The sequence below is a fragment of the Gallinula chloropus genome (assembly GCF_964237585.1).
Source record: "Gallinula chloropus genome assembly, chromosome: 1".
In the NCBI taxonomy this organism is placed as follows: Eukaryota; Metazoa; Chordata; class Aves; order Gruiformes; family Rallidae; genus Gallinula; species Gallinula chloropus.
Genome location: NC_140085.1, coordinates 159,636,670 through 159,657,395, shown reverse-complemented (window position 1 = coordinate 159,657,395; position 20,726 = coordinate 159,636,670). Strand labels below are relative to the sequence as shown.

The following is a 20,726-nucleotide window of genomic DNA, read 5'->3' as shown; positions in this document are numbered from 1 at the left end:
AAACTCCTTAAGCCAAGAAATCACTTCTGGTTGCATTTCAATTCGAGTCAAATATTTCAGAAAACCTGGGCCAGATTCTAAATCAGACCGTTATGCTGAGATCACAGTATGATGGAAAAGATATTAAAAAAAATAAATCACATACCTTTTTTTACAAGTGTTTGGTCTAGGAGATGCAGATTTGGGTTGACTTTTTTCCCTACGTACTCACTCTACAGAAAAAAAATGCAGCCTAACTCTAGTTTTAATACTGTTATTGAACATTTAGACCACAAACAATTTTAAAATACTCCTTTAAATATAGAGACATAAATACAGAACAGTTACACAATGGGCATGGAGGAAGGCTACTCATAGTTAATCATCTGTTTCTCAGGTTCTTAGAACCAATAAAGAAACAACAGAAATCACCTACACTCCCAGAGGTACAGTAACTTTCTGGGGAAAGTATTTGCACAGAGGTACACTTTGAAAAGTGTTGTCTGAATATAAAGCATTGGAAAGAGACTAGACACAGAATTTCAAGTGCCTAGGTTGTGCTTGGGAAGGTAGCTATGACAGTCCTGAGTGCAGTGCTTCAGGTAAAGTGTCTTTCAGCATTGAGCTAGTAAAGCCCTAATTTCAGGAATTTAGCTTTTTAGAACTTAAGAATTCATTTCAGCACAAAAGTGGTCCTAACATAAATACCAACTCATTATGGAGAATATTTTAATTTCTTCTGAATTTTGCATGGCTATGAAAGATTATTGTCATTTGCCTAAAAGCTCTACACTATGTGGTAAAGTGAGTAAACGTAATAAATTTATGGAAAACATTGGGTATTTAAAATGTCTACATTGCTTTCAATTAAAAAATAAATAATTGTTTCAAAGTACTCTGAGAATTAAAAATCAGCTCCATGAGTCTACTCAAGACAAGCTCATCAGGTCAGGCTATTCCGTTTGTGAGCACTTATATCTGATTTCATATAATTAGAGAGTTTTCAGTTGGAAAGATAATGTGGAAGTCTGGCTAATAAATATTAATTTCAGTTCAAGAGGATTTCAATCTGCACATAGATGAGCAGGTCTACAGCCAAAAGGTTTCATTTTGTAGTCTGGTGTTGTGCATAATGCAGACCACTGAATTTCACCAGCTTCATGCTTTATTAAGATGTCCACACATACTCCAGATGTGTCATCTAAAAATATGCTTGGGAATGTATAATTATTAAGATCTGTGTGTCTTCATTTTCCTGTTTACAATTTGTTTTCATGTCAGACAAAAATTAACTAACTGTTCCTTACATATTTTGGGTATTGCAGTTCAAGTGTGAAACAATAGGCAGTTTTAAATGCCATACAGTGAAAATAGAAATTGAAATCTATAATACTTTTTTATTTAATTTTCTATGTGCCAGATTAAAAAAATAGTCTTTCACAGAGACATTTTAAAAGAATACTGATTGCAATTCAGTGAATATTGAAGTGAAACAATTTATTTTCTTTTACATTCATAATTAAATCAGTCCTTAAAACCCCAATTTTGTAACAATGCCTAATCATACTTCCTTAGGATTTTGATTGATAGAAGGTGTAAAATGTATTAGTTATCCACTGCCTATTTATAAATCAGACCACCTGTGTGGAGAAAACTGTTGTACCATCTCCTTTATTTATGATTTCACAGTCCATATGCAGAGAAAGCCACTAAAAATAGTTTGCATCTGGCGGGTTGATCACTGTGACAATAAAAGGATTAAACAGTAAGACATGTCTCTGCTTTCAGTAATGTCTAGCAATACAGAAGATGTATTTTTCATAGTATGTGTGCATTGTTCGAAATTTTCAATTATTATGACTGCCACACCTTTCTCTTTTTTTGCCCTTTAGAAGTATTACTAAATTTGTGACAGATAATGTTTTATGCAAAGCAATAAAATCACAAACTTATTCAATTTTCTTAAAATATCTTTTCAGGCAGCATTTTTTTTACAACAAAGTTCTTTTTAAAGCCATTTAGTACACTTTTTTCTTATTTTGAGATTTTTTTAATAAACAAAAATTGTAAAAGGGATATCATTCTTGATTATGCTGAAAATAACTGTGAGGGTTTTTTTTCTTACAACAACTTTCTGCTTGGTGGTAGTAATATATATAAAACAATGTTTGGAGAAGCCCATATACTCTTGGCTGATCTCAATTCCCTTTATTTTAATACGAAACAAATTACACAAAATACATTCTGATGGAAAAGACTGGAATTAATCAAGCAAGAAGCACTATATTATGTGCAATATTTTCATCTGCCTTTAATCTCAGCTAAAGAAGTGTTATACTATAAATCAGATCTAGACAGTAGTTTAAAGAGAGACTTGGGGAATGGAAAATTACAGCACTGGCAGGTACACATTTGAGTGATAATATCAGCACATATTTTGCTAAAGAGTTGGGATATTGAAATCCCATTGCCCATTTGGGCAGGGAGACAGACCCGTCAACAAGTTCTTAGGAAGAGTTCATGGGAAATAGCTTTCAGAAGGATGGCTGGAAATTGTTCTGAGTTTCCCTTCTCCTACACCCAGACTTTCCTGGAAAGAGAGAGATATTGACTCACTGCATATTGGCGGCAGACAAGTATCTCAAAGGCCTGCATTTCTTTGGGAGGACTGTGTTCCTTGGGCTCCTCTCTTGAATGTTGGCTAGGAACATAGATACAGTCCAGGAATAGCTGGATACAGAATCTCTCTTTCATATATATTTGAAGAATTAAAACCAGCTTGTGAATCCTTCATAATGACTGGCTACTGTATTTCTGTACCAGATGTATTCTCTCTTTCCTCCCATTATGTTTTATCTGGATGACAAAGTTCATGGTATTATATATAGATGAGTGGGCCACAAGTCACTCACAGACAGATTGTATTGTAGTAAAACTGGTTGGAGACGATTCCCCCACACTAACAGGTCCTGGTATGTACCACCAATGCCAGCTGGAACTTCATGGGGCTGGCTCTAACAATCTGAATGACTTTTCTAAAGTCCCTAGCTCATAGTGCAGCAGGAGAGGGCTGAGATGGGTGTGTGCAGCAGGAGGAATAAGGGGAGACTGGTGCTGTGTGAGGATCACTGTACTAATGACTCATGCAAACTGTGCCTGTGCCATACTCAGAGGAACATGTGGAACAAGAACCTTTCACAGCATTAGGCACCCCTCTGGAAAGTGTATGAGGTCATGGGGTGTTCCTTGGGAGCTGGGGGTGCTAAGACATAAATAAGGAATTATTTTCAGACAGTTGCTACAGAGGAATAATCAAGTTCTCTATTTTAAGCATTAATGGCCCTGACCTCACCTGTGGTTTCTACTCATACCTTTTTGGCCATGGACCCAAGAGCCCCATTTCAGCTTAGTTATGGACACCTAGGCCTATTCTGAGCTATTCTGTGGATGTAATTATCTCCAGTCCTGTCTCCTGAATGGTCACAGACCAATGTGGAAGAAAACTACTTCTCCAGCCCTCTCTCTGGCCCCATTTCCTCCTGTTGTTCCTGACTGGTCTTCCTGGATATATCTGGGTCTGATTCAACACTTCACCTTGCCTGGGGATCACTGGGCAGTTGACAGAAACGGTTTTTTCACTAACCCAGGTGCTGCAGGACTGCACCCCACCAAAGACAAGCACGGTGCCCTCAGCAACCCCTGAGAGAAATCACCTCTCAATCTTCTGTAATCCCTCCCCAAACTCAGAGCTGTGTTTTTTGACAGCTTTTTTTGCTGAAGTGAGGAGACACTATCTTGATGTGGTGTCTTGGAGGATCTGGGAAGAGAATACTCTTCTCCTGTTACACACACTGAACATCCCTGCTGCTCCCTAATTCCCCACTGACTGTGGAAACCAGACCGTACCACGCATGTGCTGGGGCTGTGTGGAAAAGAAGCATGACATGGTATGACTCATCCATGAACCTGAAGGAAAGAAAAGGCACACAGGAAGAAGACACACCACAAGGGAGCAAACAGATGTAGAGACTACCACTTAAGCTTACATGACATTCCCAGACTTATAGTTTTATTGACTTATTAAAAACCTAGAGTCTGCCTTTTCAGCAGTTTAGTTCATCTGCTTATTCTGCTGAACTATTTTTGGAGAATTTCCTTTGTCGTTTAACTTACATTAGTTTTGAATGCATTCATTCATTCTGCTCCAATTCTGCCTTTTTAGCTGTATAAGAATTTCCATCTTTTCATGCCCAGTTTATAGTTTGTGTAACTTCAGTCTTGCTCTTCTTACACTGGTTGTAGATTTCGGTGATACTAGGTCAATAGTCTATTTTTCTTAATGTCTCCATCACTGCTTTACCTTAAAGGCTAACCTCATCTGCCAATTTTGCCATAAGCCTTTAAAAATTACATATCGGTGGTAAAATAAAAGTAAACCCAACCTAAATGTAGTTCCCCAAATCAAATAGTTTAAAGTACACAAGAAGTTATTTTAACATCGAGTGTGCAAGAAAAAATCTAAATAACTAACTCACTTTTTTCCTAAGATGTAGGCAGTGAATTTATTTTTTTTTTATCAGGCACTGTAATCCTTCACCCTATACATGGGTTAATTTCCTTCAAAGATCCCATTTGAAGTCCCTTAAAAGGGAAATGCCCAACTCTCCTAAGAAAGGAGCCTGATTCAGGACTGACTGTATTGCTAGAAATGGATATAATTTTCACCAGGTTTGGTTTCCCCATTTTGAACAATCACTCAAGCCTATACCACCAGTGACTTCATGCCTTCTAATCTCTCCATAAAAACACAAAACCCTGGTGTCAGGCTGACAAACAACCCCTAGCAGTTTGTGAAGCAGTCCTTTCATTATTCAGCTGTCATTTAATGGAAGAGGACTACTTAAAACCAAAAAGAGTTTCAGGTTACCAAGAGCTATCATATGCCTCAAAATTTCTCATATCCAGGCTTCACTCCACTGGAAGGATTGTCCTCTCTACTAATTCTCAAGAAATTACAACTGTGCTAAAAGAGGCACCTCAACAAAAAGCCCAAAACCTATGCAAAGGACAGGGATATGACTTATGCTTCAACAGAGAACAGGAGTGTGCTGGAGGAGATGGTCTTGATCTATTGATAGACTCAAGAAAACTTATGCTGAAAGGGCAGTGAATGGTCAGGATAAAAACTCAGTGGCTTAAAATGGAAAGTAAACTCACAGAATGACTGCACAGTGTATCTCTTCAGTTCTGACTCACCCGTGCAACAAAAACTAACATCTTCAACATTTTCACATCTCTTCATTGACAATGGTACAGCTCAACTTACTGTGCTCCACTCGAAGTAGCTCTAAAACCTAAATTAGTGCCTCCTCCCCATCCCCCCCCCCCCCCCAAAAAAAAAGCACAAACTTACTGTGTCTTTAACTTACAGGTCCATACAGAGTCACTTTAAATAGAGGTCATCTTCTCTTCTCTTTGCTTTTCAACCCTCATTTATTGTTTACTCAATTCTTTCTCTCTTGGATCAATATCTTCAGGCTAAAAAGCTAAACTGTGAAAGTTCAGCTGTTTCTCATCCGTCTGTACTTCTGTTCTCTTTGAAATGCTGTGTTGTGACTAAAAACCTGTTTTGAAAATATATCTAAATTACCAAATTAACCAGGAATAGCAGTTCAGTTTCTTTATGCTTAAGTTAGTTAAGTTAGTGAAGTAATTTAAGTTAGTTGAGCCTTCCCCTTCAGTGAGAAGAAAGGAGCAGGCATGGCTTACGTATTTTTAAGAAGAAACTCTTGAAACCACACATGTTTTCTTTTTGTTTTGACTTCTCTTGTATCTGCACTGCTGATCTGGAAAACAAAGAAATCATCTTTTTTCCTCAATCCTTCTTTTCCTTATTCCCACATGTTATCTGGAGACCTGTTATTATATTACTTACTTTTCTTGTTACAAGCATGGATACTGATATCTTGCTTTTGTTAGAAACTACTTCCCCCCGGTCAGTGGACCACAGCAAATCAAGTCAGCGGTCAGCCTTGTTAGGCTATGGGAGCACAAAAGGGAAAGCAGTTTTTATTCTGTTCAGGAGCAGTTTTTATTCTGTTCTGCAAATAGAAGCACTAGTTACACGTTGCTGAATGGAAGACATATACTCATGCAGAACCTGCGTATTGATAGGAATTCTGCAAGGCTAACTTTCCTAGGGAGAGGTAAAACTGCTACAGGTACCAGGTCTTTGCACTGCTGCCAGTTATTTCTAAACTTATAGATTGAGTTTGTTTTGATGTTTGATCTGTCCTTTCTTCGTGACTTCAGATCAATGATCTCATACTCTTGGGATGTGCTAAGACACAAGGCTTTCTAAGGCACTAAAAACAGTGAAGCATGCAGATCAATATTCATCAATAAGCACCAAAGAATTTATCACAGATATTCATCTAACCTGAAATAAGTTTAAATGCTCTGGCAGAAAGGACTGTCTGAAAACTGGAGAGCAAAAATTTATATGAAAAATTGGGGGTTTTAAACCTTGAAATCTGATTAGAAAACACAGCATTTCTAAAATGACATCAGGAACGAGATTCTTTTGAGTCATATGATTTTGATACATTTTCAAAGTAATAGGTTAGCTAAAGCTTGGGGAATCAAAAGTTATCCCAAAAAAGGAAGAGAAATCAGCAAGTGAAGAGAATCTCTGTGTTCCATGCTTATTTACATGGAAAAAAAGTGGGCTTTTGTTTACCGGGAAGGAATGGAGACAAGGACACCTTCCTTCTTTACTGCTCAACACTTCCTTTTTTGTCAGTAATCCAGTCTTTGATGTGGGTTCAGGTCAGATATTAACAGTGGATTATATGTGGGGTTTTTTTCTCAGTCTGTTTCTGCGTGCTTTACGATGTTATGGTTAGCTGACAGTTTAAGCCCGTTCCCAGATTACAACAGCATGATCCTTCTTCCTCTTGCCAGCATTTATCTGATCCCACCATGGGGTGATTCTGAAAGTAAACTCAAACTGCTGTAAAACTCCCTCCACAAGACAAAAAACCACGGGTCTGCTCATTCACCTCCGGGAACAGGTTCACTATGGGAATTTTGCAGGTGCCAGTGGGTGGATTTACAGCCCCCCACCAGGAAGGCGTGATGAGGAAATGACTGCAAGCAGTCCTGCCTTAAATCAGCTTAAATTGTGGAAGTATCTCATTAAATAGGCTTTAAAAGAAAAATTAAGAAGACAGTTTAGTGTATCAGTGTTTTGGGGGATTAAACTAATCTACAGGCTGTGTTCCTTTTTAACAGAAAATGGAATGACTGGAATTTTAGGTGAACTGACCTTAAAAAAAGTTAACAAAGTTACTTCGTCATCTTAACAATAGGACTCAGTTCAGATCTGATTTCTCTGCTGGAAAAGACTGACTTTACACTCTCATTTTAAAAGCAACATCCAGAAAAACAGTAAAACAATTAACTTCTACAGTGAATTTGGGCCATAAATCTTAAGAATCTGAATAATTTTTTTTAAATTGAAAAATATTTCCATTTTCTTAATGGGCTTAATTAGTAACATTCCTCCTCAACTCAAGTTCATGCATTACTTTCAGGTGTTTCAGTTCAAATATTTCTTTCTCCTCTAGATGGTAGATTTGTACAAAACAGATTTGTTATATTACAAATCTATCGAAAACTGAAACAAACTTAAAAAAAATCACGTGGATAAATTCTTTTGAAGGAAAATAATTTTTATGGGACATACAGGAACTCATAGGAAGGAAATTAACACTGATCAGATGAAAATTCAAGGAATGAAGAAGTTTTACCCAGTCTGATTTAATGGACTTTAGCCCTATTATAATTTTTTATTGATTATGAAGCCTTTGCATAGGTTAATGAAAAATGTTAAAAGTGCCTTGATAGTGAAAATGATTGAAAAGATGGATTTTTTTTTTTTTTTTTTAATTTTAAACAGGCATTATTGACAATGCTGATTCCAGCACCCTGGAGCATTGAAGTTATAATGAGCATGTTTTATAATGAACATGGATTTAGAAGCTGTTGGCTAAGAAAGTAATAGAAATAGATCTAGTGAAGGTTACTGTGGTTCTCTCTACCTCAGATGAAAAATACAATTAGTTTTTAGTTTCAATATGCAAAATACAGCTATGTCTGTTAGACATCTAATGCTGTGCTATATGCTAAAACTGACCTAAAAGTAATATATATATATATACACATTATACCGTTTCAACAAATAATGTTATCTTTTTCTCATTCTTAAGAATATGAAATAAATGGAAATGTTTTGGTTTCTGACACCATTTGTTTGTATTACATTAACTCATAAAAGCTTTGTTTCCTAAATGGAAATACTGAGTTCATTAATGTATAATGTGAAACAAACGCCACAGTCAACTTTGAAAGAAAACTTTCAAATACTAGACTAGAGACTTAATGTCTGCTATTCTTGTAGTTAAAGTGACTTGCCAGACTTATGCTAAGATCATTGGTTGCACTCCATTTCTCATATATACGGATTTCATAAAATATGTGCAGTTAAACATGATATGCTGGATCCATTTCACAAAATACGGTTAACTATGCAGAATTCTCTTAGCTAATGCCATTAGGCCCACTTCTTAATTGCTTTCTAACAATAACAGTAATAATATTCCTTTGTTTGTAGGTGAGATTGCTTGCATCTAGATATTCCCTGTGCATTTATAATTGCTATTTGTCTTGATTTGTGTATTATACAATGAGCATTAGAATATATGGAGTCAAAAAGGACGATTTTATATCAAATTATTTCATCCAAATAAATACTAATTACCTATTCAGGAAAATTTCTTCATAACAGCATCTATGTTTGGTGTATAGACAGAGAGCAAAAACTGACAACAGGTTCAGTACAATGCGTTTTGAGTTCTTACCTGCAGTGCGCTGTGGCGTTCTACATTATGTGGACAGTGACACAGTTTTCCCTGGGGAAATAGAGTGGAAAAAAGAAAAAAAATTACTCTGAGAGCTAAAAAAATATAATGGTGTGTTGATTGTCACATACAGACACAAAAATCTCCCTTTGGAGGCAAGCTAAGTATAATTTGCAGTTGGCTTGGCCCCTAAATGAGCATCATGTCCCTTTCCCCATCACCATATGGCATATAGGTCAGCTTCAGTCCTTTGCTATTCATATTCAAGGTTCTGCCTGGGATCTGATACAGGTTTCCTGAGCTGCTTCTCTTATGAACAGCCATGAAAACCCACACGATTGCATTTCTCTGGAAGAAATGACTGGCCAATTGCAGAGGTGAGACTCATGAGGACACTAAGAATTTGCTGCAAGAATTTATATCACAGTACAGAACTTTCCCATGATACTAAGAAATTCTCCAAATTTCAGTGATTTCACTGGCTGTGTCTACGCTGTCTAGTTGTCACAAGCTAGATTTTGGGTTGTCTACTGGTTCCAGTTCCCATTGTCCACATTGCATAAATGTTAATTCACTCTATGGCTCAACATTAAGGAAAACCATCTCCATGCCTCCAAAACAAACCTCAAGTTCTGTGGGTAATTCATTCCAAGGACTGCTTCCAAGAGGCAACACAAACCAGACGACTGAAGGCTTGGATTTCTCTGCCCTACCAAGTCCCTCAACAACAGGCTTTTTATTTTCAAAACACTTTCCCATGCTTGGATATCATATCCCAGAGCCTGTAATGCACTCCTACGGTGTCATGTTATAAAAACACCACCTGGTGAGTTGCAGCTCAAGCCTCTTCTCTTTTTTTTCCAGGCACTTTGAACTCAGAACAAGCAAACAAAATGATAACTGGGTCTTTGAGCCTAGGAGACCACTGTGTGTGGCTTAAAAGAGGTGCAGGGCATTGTACTGTGTAGTGGAGTTTTGTTTAGCTCTTTCTTCTAGGTATTGCTATCTTTGAGCATGGTGGACATAAGTCCCTCAACACCACTTTACCTGAAGGATCTCTTTCTGGGATGTGTATTTAGCTATGTAAATATAGCTGCAATCACTCTGTACTTTAACAGGAAGCATGCTCATGAAATATTGGCTTCTCAGAAATGCTTGCACACATCAGACATTGACTATTTTCCTGCCAATATGGCAGCCCTTCAGCCTGCCCTTCAACAGAAGATGCTGAAACCAAAAATGTTTGAAGGCAAGGGTTTAGGTATGAAAGTGAAAACATAAGACTGCAGGTGAAACAAATATGAACTTAATCAATACCCCACCCTTTTTATTGTTTGTTTTATTTTCCCTACTTTTAATTTCTAAAATGTATTCCATTTGCCAGAGCTACCTGATTCAGTATTTAGCTTTGCTTTTCAACCATAAAGCAAAATGACAGGTAGTATGTTGGAAAACATTCATTGGCCACTCAATGGTGAACCTGTTCCATGTTTAAGTGTAGGATTCATTTGTGCAAATTCAGACTAAATATCCACATCTGAGTACTCCATCTCATTCTTCTGCATTTTTTTTATTTCTCTACATTCACTATAATGGGAGCTGCAGTAACTAACTGACGGAGGGCAGGATTCTGTTGCCTGAACAGAAGTGCCAAAAGCCACTGGAGGGGCTCTAGGATGTCCAAAACCTCCTTTAAAAGGTTTTATTAGAATCAGACTTCATTTGGATACACAGCTGTATGCCAGCTGCAATACTTCCCGCTCCTACATCTACATGTCTGAGGATGGTTATGTTTAACTAACTGAACCCTAGTTGTAGATGTAGACTGTACAGATATGAAAAACTAAGTGGCATTAATCATGCCTCACCTATCATCTGTTATTATCTTCTTAAACTCACCACTTCAGCATCAGCATAATGATACTTTATGCTGCACTGGGGATGGTGCTCGCCCTCTAAACTTATAATTTCTGACACAAACCAACCAATATAAACACTATTGCAAAGCAGATGAAATTCTGTTCTGCCAGAATATGAGCTCATCTGTGATTTTAAAAAAGCTGTACTGAATTGGTTTTAATGGGTGTATTTTAAGGACTCTGGCCTTCATATTAAAAAATTATCTCATACAACTGAGAAGGTGTAAGTACATTTTCAGTTTGGTTTTTGTTTTGCTTTGTTTATTTTGGCTTTTCACTGCTTTTGGTTTGGTTTCTTCTTGCATAATACTAAATAGCTGTAGAAAAAGTAGCATGAATTTATGAGAACTATGAGAATCATTCACTCTACTTCACAAGGATAATAAATATGTATCCCTGTGTTCCAAGACACACATTAATCACTGAATTCCAGAAGTTAGGGGTCCCAATGGGCTGATTATTTAAATTTTTCACTATATCATACTGTTTCTCTCACCTCAAAAGCCTCAGGCAATGGTCACAGGTGGACTCAAATAGTGACACAGAGACGGTACTGTTTTAGCAAAATTTGGTTTTGCACCTTCTTTTCTCTTTCATCTTACCTTTATTGACAATCTATTGGAATTGAAACAATCAGATGCAACAATTTGTTGCACTGAAATTAAGATTTTAGACCTCAGTTAATGACACAAGGGAATTGGATTCCAATCCACCTTACAAAGTACAGTTTTAGTATCAATGATGCCTGCTTTCTGTGCTGATTCATTAATTTTACTGATAAAGCAGTATTGTATGCATGTTTATGTAACAATAGGTTCCATAATGCAGAAGCTTTCATCCATTCTAAATGAATACTGTTCACTCTGTTCGTTTCTCATGACCCTGGTAGCAGACAGAGCTTCGCTGAAAGACAAGAAGTTTGAAGTATGAAGAAATTCAGCTGAGTAAACTGATTTATAATTCAGATACTGCAAACCAATGTGCAGTACTATATAATTTATTCTTCTTTAAAATTAAACCCTAAAAATCCCCAAAGCTTCATTGGAAAAATGCTTGAAAATTTTGACATTTCTTTAGCCTCTGTGGATCAGTTGTTAATTTCTCCTTCATTAAATGAAAACTAAACAAAATAAAGCAGAGATACATTTTTCACTTGATTGATTCCTGACTTAATTCTCAGCAGAGATATCTCTCATATCACTGTGCACATCTTCAAAAGCTATGTAGCCAAAGAATGGTAAAGCAATGTAGGTTCCTTTCCTCTGTACTACTTGTTAGTGAAATCCAATGGGGTTTTTTGTTTGTTCATGACTGGTGCTGAATTGTGAAACATTTAATACTTACAGAATTACTAAATCACAGAATTGTTGACGTTGGAAAGAGCACTGAGATCATCCATTTCAAACCTCCTGTTCTGCAATGGAGAGGGCAAAAGTTGCCCTTCATCATAAAAACCCACAGATGTCCTGAAGAGGGGGAATACATGCACTGTTATATGTGTATTATAAAAGGGGCATCTGTTCAAGCATAATAGAGCATTCGCTTTCCTTTTAGGGACATCTCTTATGTTTTCTAAATATAGATGCAGTCATAAAAATATGAAAACAGCCTCAAGAAATTAGTCCTTTGCCAGGTATCCTTCATAGTATAGTTGTTCTCAGACATGTTTTTCTCCCTTTATTGAGATTTCATCACTGACATTACCTGAACTTTACATGGAAAAATCTTCAAATAATAGTAGAGGTAGTCCATTGTTTCTACTTTGGTTTCTAGTCATGGGATACTCATAAGTATTTTGTGATATTTTTAAGATTAATGGCTTAAACACACTAACTAAGGAATGATCTGACATATACAGAACATGTTTTTCTTAATAGAACTATTAAATAAAGGAATCTATACATTATTTAAAGTAGGAAATGCGAACTTTCACAGTAGTCACTATATATAAACTGAAGCATGTCTGAGGGGTTTAAACACAGCTCTTTGTTTACTATAACTATGTTTTAACTATGTTTTGAAATGTTTTCATGATATTATGTAGTTTGGAATAAAACCTGGGGAAAAAAAAAAAAACCTCAAAGACACATCAGTAAAGAAAAGGAGATGATATCCATTACAAAATTTAAGATTTCCAGATGGCAAAGCATTGGCCAGGAAAAAAAAGGATTTAGTGACTAATATTAATTCATGAATTACAATGCAAAGTAAACACATTTTTTCTTTTTTTTTTAAATCATTTAATGCATTTTTTAAAAGTTTAATTGCATAAAGTCAAGATTGAGACCTCATCATTATGAAATGCAGAAATCAAACTAGTATTTACCTTCATAATACAAATATGCCAGTATTAGTGTTGGTGTTTACTTGAAACAGTAAGGCAATTGTCCTGTCTCTTGCTAGCTGAAAATTTCTGAACATCTTGCTCTGATACTACTGTCCCTTCATTTCTCTTAATCATCATTCTATTCTTCTTTTTGCCTTTGCCTATAAATTCTACAGTTTACTTTATCAGTTGTGTCCAAACTTTTCTTCCACTTCCCCAAAATGACTTGTATAAATTCATGACCAAGATGTCTACATGTCACACTTTTCCAGGTATCTCATTATTGTGAATTACATCTCCAGCTCCATATTTAAACATTCACCTACAGCACATCAATTTTTTTGTCTATTCCTCTGACCTCAGTGTATTCCATTAACACTCATAAAGCTTCTTCAAGATCTTTCTGAGGAATTTTGGGACAGAACTTCAACTAGATCAGTGTTTTTCTTCACCACTTATCTGTTATCCCAAAATTTAGCTTACATATAATGATTAAATTAATTATTTGCCCTTCTATAAAGGATTTTCCATACAACTTCACAGGACTATTGTCTTGTAAAAGACATTCTACATTTTTTTCCTACCTGAAACACTATCCCATCCTTGCTCAATTTGTTCCTCATATTTGAAGCTCATAGAAAAAGCTTGTGCCATAAACGCTGTATTTTGGATCTTCCAGAATATCACAAGAATGATGCTGAGACAGAGAAATCCAGGTCCTCCTCTCTAAAATTTTAACAGGGTTTTTATCCAATAGGATTCCCACAGCAGCTCATTTGGCAGCTTCATTTTGTCTTGAAGAGCCATGTTAGTATTCAGCAGATGGCAAAAGATAATACAGTAATGTGTTTGAGGTAAGACTAAAATTACACAAAGAATTTCTGGTTTGGTTTTAAACAAGGCAATAATTAAAGGAAGTTCCTGTTAAAATGTTTAAAAAACCTTCAAGCCACAGTCCTTGGTAGGCAAGTATCTAGTGCTCAAAAGTTCCAAAGTCATAGCCATTTTTGCAATGTTTTCTAAATCTCTGTAGAAAAGCTCCATATCAAATTAAAATCTTCCATGACTTTAGGTTTGATTTTTCAAATCAGAGTTAAAGGCACTTGCTGGATATTGGAAGAAAACTGTTGCTGTATCTGTTCTGGAGAATGCAGCAGGTCAGCTGTCAAGACTGCCGGTACTATTAACTCTCACAAGCTTTAAACATCTTTCTAAGATGCTCAAGACTAATAGAAATACCCTGCAGCTGTTATACTGTAACTAGATACTGTAATATTTGTCATAATGTTTGTTAAAGTACTTTTAATGATTATTTTTTTCTAGACCAGAGCAGGACAACATTTTAAATTGCAGCCAATAACTGAGTTTCACAGCTGATGCTGGGGACAGGAATGGGATGCTTGGCAGGTTTGTTTTATATAGGTTAATGCAAATATTATATTTGGATTTTAATTCCCAAGAGATTTATCTTCTCCTCTGCTGCAATTCTAGCTTTTCTTCAGAAAAATTCTCTGAATCTCTGTTGAAAGTCTGAATTTTGCCATCAAAATATTAGCTCTAGTATGATTTTGATATTAAATTGAATGTTTATATCTAGAAAACTTAAATGCTTCTTCTAGAACATAATTTTAGCTTCTACTTTGGAAGTACATTTGCTTTAGGTTTTAGTCTCTTCTGCTATACATGTTTAGATACATCTCATTGCAAGTTTACTGTGAACTACAAGAGTTAAATCCATTTAGAGGAAAGGACCAGTTCCATTACTGACTAGAATATATGAAATATGACATATATTTTTAAATCCCGACACATAATGGCAACAGAACCTACTTATTTAAATAGAAAGTATAGCCTAGGTATAGGAATTAAATGTATAGTTATACTTATTAGAACTAGCTAAAAAAGAAAAAAAAAGCAGCATTTTTTGGAAAAAAACACAGTCCTGTTGAAACAGGCTGTTTCTTAGAAGTGTTCTTCTGCTACATTTTTTCCACGGAAACATGTCTCAGTATATTTTTTGAGCTTAGTTGTGGCATAGGTCTATGGGGCTGATTGAATAGGTGAAATGTTTGCTGTTTGTTTACATTGCAATCCTATCAGTATATGCATGTAGCACCAGAGATTATATTCAATAATTTATGGCATTTTTATTGATCAAAGGAAAATTTATTGGTGGGTCTGAACATTTCTTAAAATACTCTTTACTTGGGAACTTCCAAAGTCTGCAGTTTTCACTTGAGTCTGGAAATAAAAGAAAAGAAAAAAAGAGATAAACTTTCCCAATAAACAAAATCTATTCTTTTCCTATTTTAAATAAAATTTTCAGTTAAATTTTCAGTAAGAAATAAACCTGAGTCTCCAGTCAGGTTGCCTTCAGATTAAGATCAAATACTTTTAACCGAAGCCAGCTATTTATTTAACTGCAAGATCTAGGAATATTCTTCTTTGTATTATAATTATCTTTTATTACAAGTGATACCCTAGATGTCTAAGATAAGGCCATCTCTTTCACTACTGTGACAGCATATCTGTAAATACACTGGGAAAAAAATGTGCTTGTTATATCTATAGCACATGATGAATTGCTTTGTTGTATAGGTAAGCGTTGAATTTTTCACTCTCTGTTAAAATTAGACTTTTTAAATATGAGAAATCCTCACTAATACTCTGGAGAAATGACCCAAACCATTTTGTTGTTGTTCTACTTTCAAAACTTCCCTGAAAAAGACCCCACTTGGACACATCTTCTTTGGTGATCCACCAAACATCCATTAAGTGAAGTGTTGACTGACTGATATTTTTCTAGACACATTACTGAATGTGCATGATAAGGAGAAGTTGCATGCCCTCCTTCTCAACTTCTATTGCCACTCTTCCTCCTTCTATGTCCACCTGCATTCTACTCATAGAGGTAATTTTCACAAATTCCAGGCAAGAGCACTGGATCAATAAATCCACACAAAATAGCAGTATATTCTGCTGTCTAAGTAAAGCAGGAAAGAAGACAAATTCATTCTAGCAGGTTTTTCAGACAACATGATTGACTTTAGCTGACTCTTCCCTTAATGCATTTTTTCAGGCTACAGGAAGAAGATTTTAGTACATACAGCAGGTTCACAAAGAGCAGCTTTCAAGCTGCTTTTAGAGAAAAGAGTATTTTTAACACAAGTACCAAAAAAGTTGTTCCTTTTAGAAATCAGGGTTCTCTGTAGCTTCCATTAAACCAGGTTAACAAAGAGGACAACACCACAACTGAAATATTCATACCTTATTCCAGTCCCTTTGAATAGTAATAAAAAAGTATCACTAGTTTATTCTTCTTTCCTAGTGATACAGAAAGAAGTACCTAAACAATGAATAATAATGCAGAAACTCAGACTGTAAAATCAATATGTCAGCTTAGTAGAGCTGAGCTTCTTTCTAATGCTGCTGTTCCAACAGTAGAGCTTACCTTCTGAATTATATATGTATTGACCTAATTACATAAATATTGACTTTGCTTTATATGAAGCCTTTTTCAGTCTCAGTGTAATTACAATGTCAATATTTGTTGCGTGTAATAACACTGAATTTAGACTTGTTAATTTTGATTGATAGTGGCATGCCACGAGTTATTATATGGGATAAGTCAGTTAGTCTAGAAGTATTCATAGCAAATACAAGCAGCTGACAATGCTACAAAATCCGAATGTGTCTCCAAGACCTTCTGGTTCCAACTGTTTAACCAGGCAGAGGAAATATAATGGGTGATTACATCCTTGCTCCATAAAAAGCACTGTTTCAAGATGGAGAAATATTTACCCTGGTCCAAAAAGTACAAATATTCAGCCAGGAACTCAGGAAGAGAGTTCCTGTTTAAAGTTAGCTTTACAATTTTGCCTTACAGTGTTGTAAAGTCTGTTTAAATTGTGCCAAAATGAAGGTTTTATGTATCCACGAGTATGCTTTGCTGCATACCTTCCATCAGGTATACATTATTTTGGAATAATATTGGGACTCCGACACATGCAATTTCACATTAAATTATTTCCCTTTTCCTTCAGATCCAAGAAAGATGTGAGCAGTGGACTTTTATGTACCACTGGGACTTGCAAAACCGTTCACTTCAGTCTGCAAATGTTTGTTGAGATATATTTCTACAAGAACAACTTTGTTCAGAGCTGGCAGACCTCTGAACTATTTTCAACGATGAATAGCCATATAGTATAGTGCATGTTTCTAGATGCAATTATAAAGGATTTTGAATTTGGCAGTTACATGAGAATTAGAAACCAAACTGTGACAGTCTGTGTGCTGAGGATATTTAAATTTGTTCTAGCTATAAAATGTTGCCAGTAGTGACAAGGCATGCATCATACTATATTTTCTTATTTGTCTCAGCAGGGATGCCAGACAAGACGAGCCTCAGTGACGTAAAGCAAATCCATCAAGCCAACGATGGCAGCACTTTAGACACAACTGGAGCAGGACGTACAACAATGGCTGATTATATGACATTTATGCTGATTAGCTGGGTAACACTATTTCTCACTCTTTGGTAACTGCTTAGTCCTAGCTTGATATATGGTTCTCATTGTCATCTGTTTATCCTCACTCACAAGCCTGGAATAAGGGATTTGGTGGCTGTAGCAATATTTATGATAACTTGTGTAATATCAGACTCTGATCTTAGGCCTGAATATCAACAAAGCTGTCTGTGTAATATTCTTCTTGTGTGGTTTGGGTTGGGTTTTTTCAACACCTGTATAGTCATGCAAAATCATGTTTCCTTTTATAATATTTCATCTTAAAAACAAGTTGACTACAATAATCTTTCTTTTAAAAGCGATTTGCAAGAAAGAGTTCACAGAATCACCATGTCCTGGAAAGGGTCCCTGGACATCATCTAGACCAATCCTGTGCAGAGCAGAGTCAACCAGAGCAAGTTGCCCAAAGTCAAGTCCAGTTTGCATTTAAATGTCTCCAAAGATGGAGACTCTACAGACTTTTAGGGCAACCTGTTCCAGTGCTTGAACCTTCATAGAAAAAAAAAAGTTTTTTCTTAGATTTGAATGTTTTCTATTGTATTTTGGTTCGTGCCCGTTGCCTATTGTCCTGTCACTGGGCACCACGGAGATGAGTTTTACTCCATCTTCTTTATTCCCTTATCAGGTATTTATACACATTGATAAGATGTCTGTTGCATCTTCTATTCTTCAGGCTGAACAGTCTCAGCTCTCTCAGCCTCTCTTCACACGAGCCCTTAAAAATCTTCATGACCCTTTTCAGGACTCTATCCAGTATGTCCATGTCTCTTGTCCTTGGGAGCCAACACCTGCACACAGCACTGCAGATATGGTCTCACCAGTGCTGATCAAAGGTGATCACCTCCTTTGTCCTACTGGCAATGTTTTTCCTAATTCAGTCCAGGAGGTAGTTGGCTTATTGTTCATTTATGATCAACTTGCTGTCCATTAGGCTGTTCCAGGTCCTTCTCTGCAAAACTGCTTTCCAGCTAGTTGGCACCAGCATGCACTGGTGCATGGAGTTACTCCTCCTCAGATGTAGGACTTGGCATTTTCCTTTCTTTGACCTTTATGAAGTTCCCATCAAGCCATTTCTTAAGCTTATCAGGGTCCTTCTCAAAGGCAGAACAACTATGTTGTGTATCAGCCACTCCTCCCACTTTTTATGTTCTGTGAGAACTTGACGAAAGTGCACTCTGGTGCATCATCCAGGTCATTACTGAGTAAATCAAACAGCATCAGCCCCTAGGGTAAAACAAGAGTAACTGATCTCCATGTAAGCTATTGCTATTCACAACCCTACACACAACTAACAGCAACTGATGAAACAGTTGCTTAGCACTTTATGAATTTTGTATTTAAAATCCCGCTTTCTGCAATGTGATCCCTTTAAAAGAGAAAACACTGATTTTGTCCTTCTCTCTCTAAAAAGGGAGAAAAAAAATCCATAGAGTAAATTCAGTTAATTTTAGTAGAAATTGCTTTGCATTGTTCAGAAAAACTGCACGTTAAATACTGTGTATGCATACACAGATAAGCATATATCTGCATTTTGTCTAGAGGTAACATCAAAGTTAGGATTCACTGGTGGAGGATTCAGATATCTCAATCTGTATGTCTAAATACAGATATTTACATATATGCTATACATGTATTAAATGTGTGTTCTATATATAAACTGTCACTGCAGTGGAATTATAGGGTAACATTCAATTGCTAAAAATACTACAGCAACAAGTGCTAGTTTAAGAGGTGTAAGAAAACCTACTTGGTGTCCAGCTACTGTTCTGAAAAGGCTCAAGCCTTTCTGTGGAAAAGTGGCCTGAGCCCTTTGTCAGCACAGTCAGTGAAGCCCAGTGAGTTATTCAGATCATGTGAAGATAGACACCTAAGAAAGCAACTCAGTTGCCCAAAAATCTCTGGTGCCTCCTAAGACTTCTTGGAGTATCTAAGACATCCTCATGGGACTGCTATATGTGACAGGAGTTATGTGCAATTCCAGAGTTCTTTAAATGGGAGCCATTTCGAGTGATAGCTGATAGCTAGGTGGGATATCCTTGTGTATCTCAGATAGATCTAAACATGCATATGTGGGCCTGTGAATCATACACCAGGTCTCTATCAGTAATATTGGGAGCTTAGATGACTAGTTGAGGTGGTGACACATAAATGCAAATCTGAATCACAACATGAATCCCGGCTCAAGTTTTCATGCTTTACACGATGAGGTAAGCTAAAGTGTTCTACAGTATTAATGGCACATTATATATTACTGTTAGAAGATGTGATTATGCTGCCATCACTAATTCTCATGTTATTTGAACCAGAAAGCATTTAGGAATATTTTGTAGCTATTTCTCCTTTGCAGTCTGTTACAAGAAAAAAAAAAGTACAGTATTGTATGCACTCTATCTAGAACTCTTCCTAGATTATATAAAAAAGCGACTAATATAAAGAAACATATTTAAATACTTTTATTCCCAAAAGCATTTATTAGTCATTAGTGTTCACAGTATAACATAGATGTAAACAGATATAAAATTTAAAAAAGCAAGTGCACATTCCTAAGAGTAATTCCATGCCCAGATAAACATCATTAGTAGGCATGTGTGCTAGTGTGTACATTTTGCTTGACCTCTTTTTTTCTTTTGCAGGTTTTGTAAACCTGTCTATCAAATTCACTTGTCTTTTTGTCTCAGCATACACTGAAATTCCAACATTGGTAATGCAGGGAAAGAAAATCTGATTTAATTATTTTCCTTTTTCATATATTCAATAAAGCATTGAATAGGAGATTCAGAAGTGGAGGAAAATAATCTACCGATATCCATTACTTGGAATTTTATTTATATCCTAAATCACTTTTTTTTGTTCCTCACTTTTGTCTGTAGTTCAAGACTTTGCAGGTGGCATTACATAATCAAAGATATAACAGTTTCAAATAATGATTAGGTCCTAAAGCCTCTTCAGATATATGTTGATTAATCTGAGTTGCTCCTCGTTTTTTTATGGCCTGTTTAGGTTGGATGTTAGGAAGAGGTTCTTTACTGAGATGGAGGTCAGGCACTGGAACAGG

The 20,726-nt window shown here is 36.2% G+C and overlaps 1 protein-coding gene across 1 annotated transcript in view; it reads left to right on the top strand.

Annotated features, from left to right (window-relative positions):
* GPC5 (glypican 5) overlaps positions 1–17,686 on the top strand; it is a gene marked incomplete at both ends in the record, with an annotated part of 701,455 nt that extends 683,769 nt beyond the window's left edge. The window contains one exon of the mRNA XM_084261927.1: positions 17,529–17,686. Coding sequence (XP_084118053.1) covers positions 17,529–17,686 — 158 coding nt within the window. The remainder of the gene's footprint in view (positions 1–17,528) is intronic.
* Between the last annotated feature and the right edge of the window lie 3,040 nt (positions 17,687–20,726).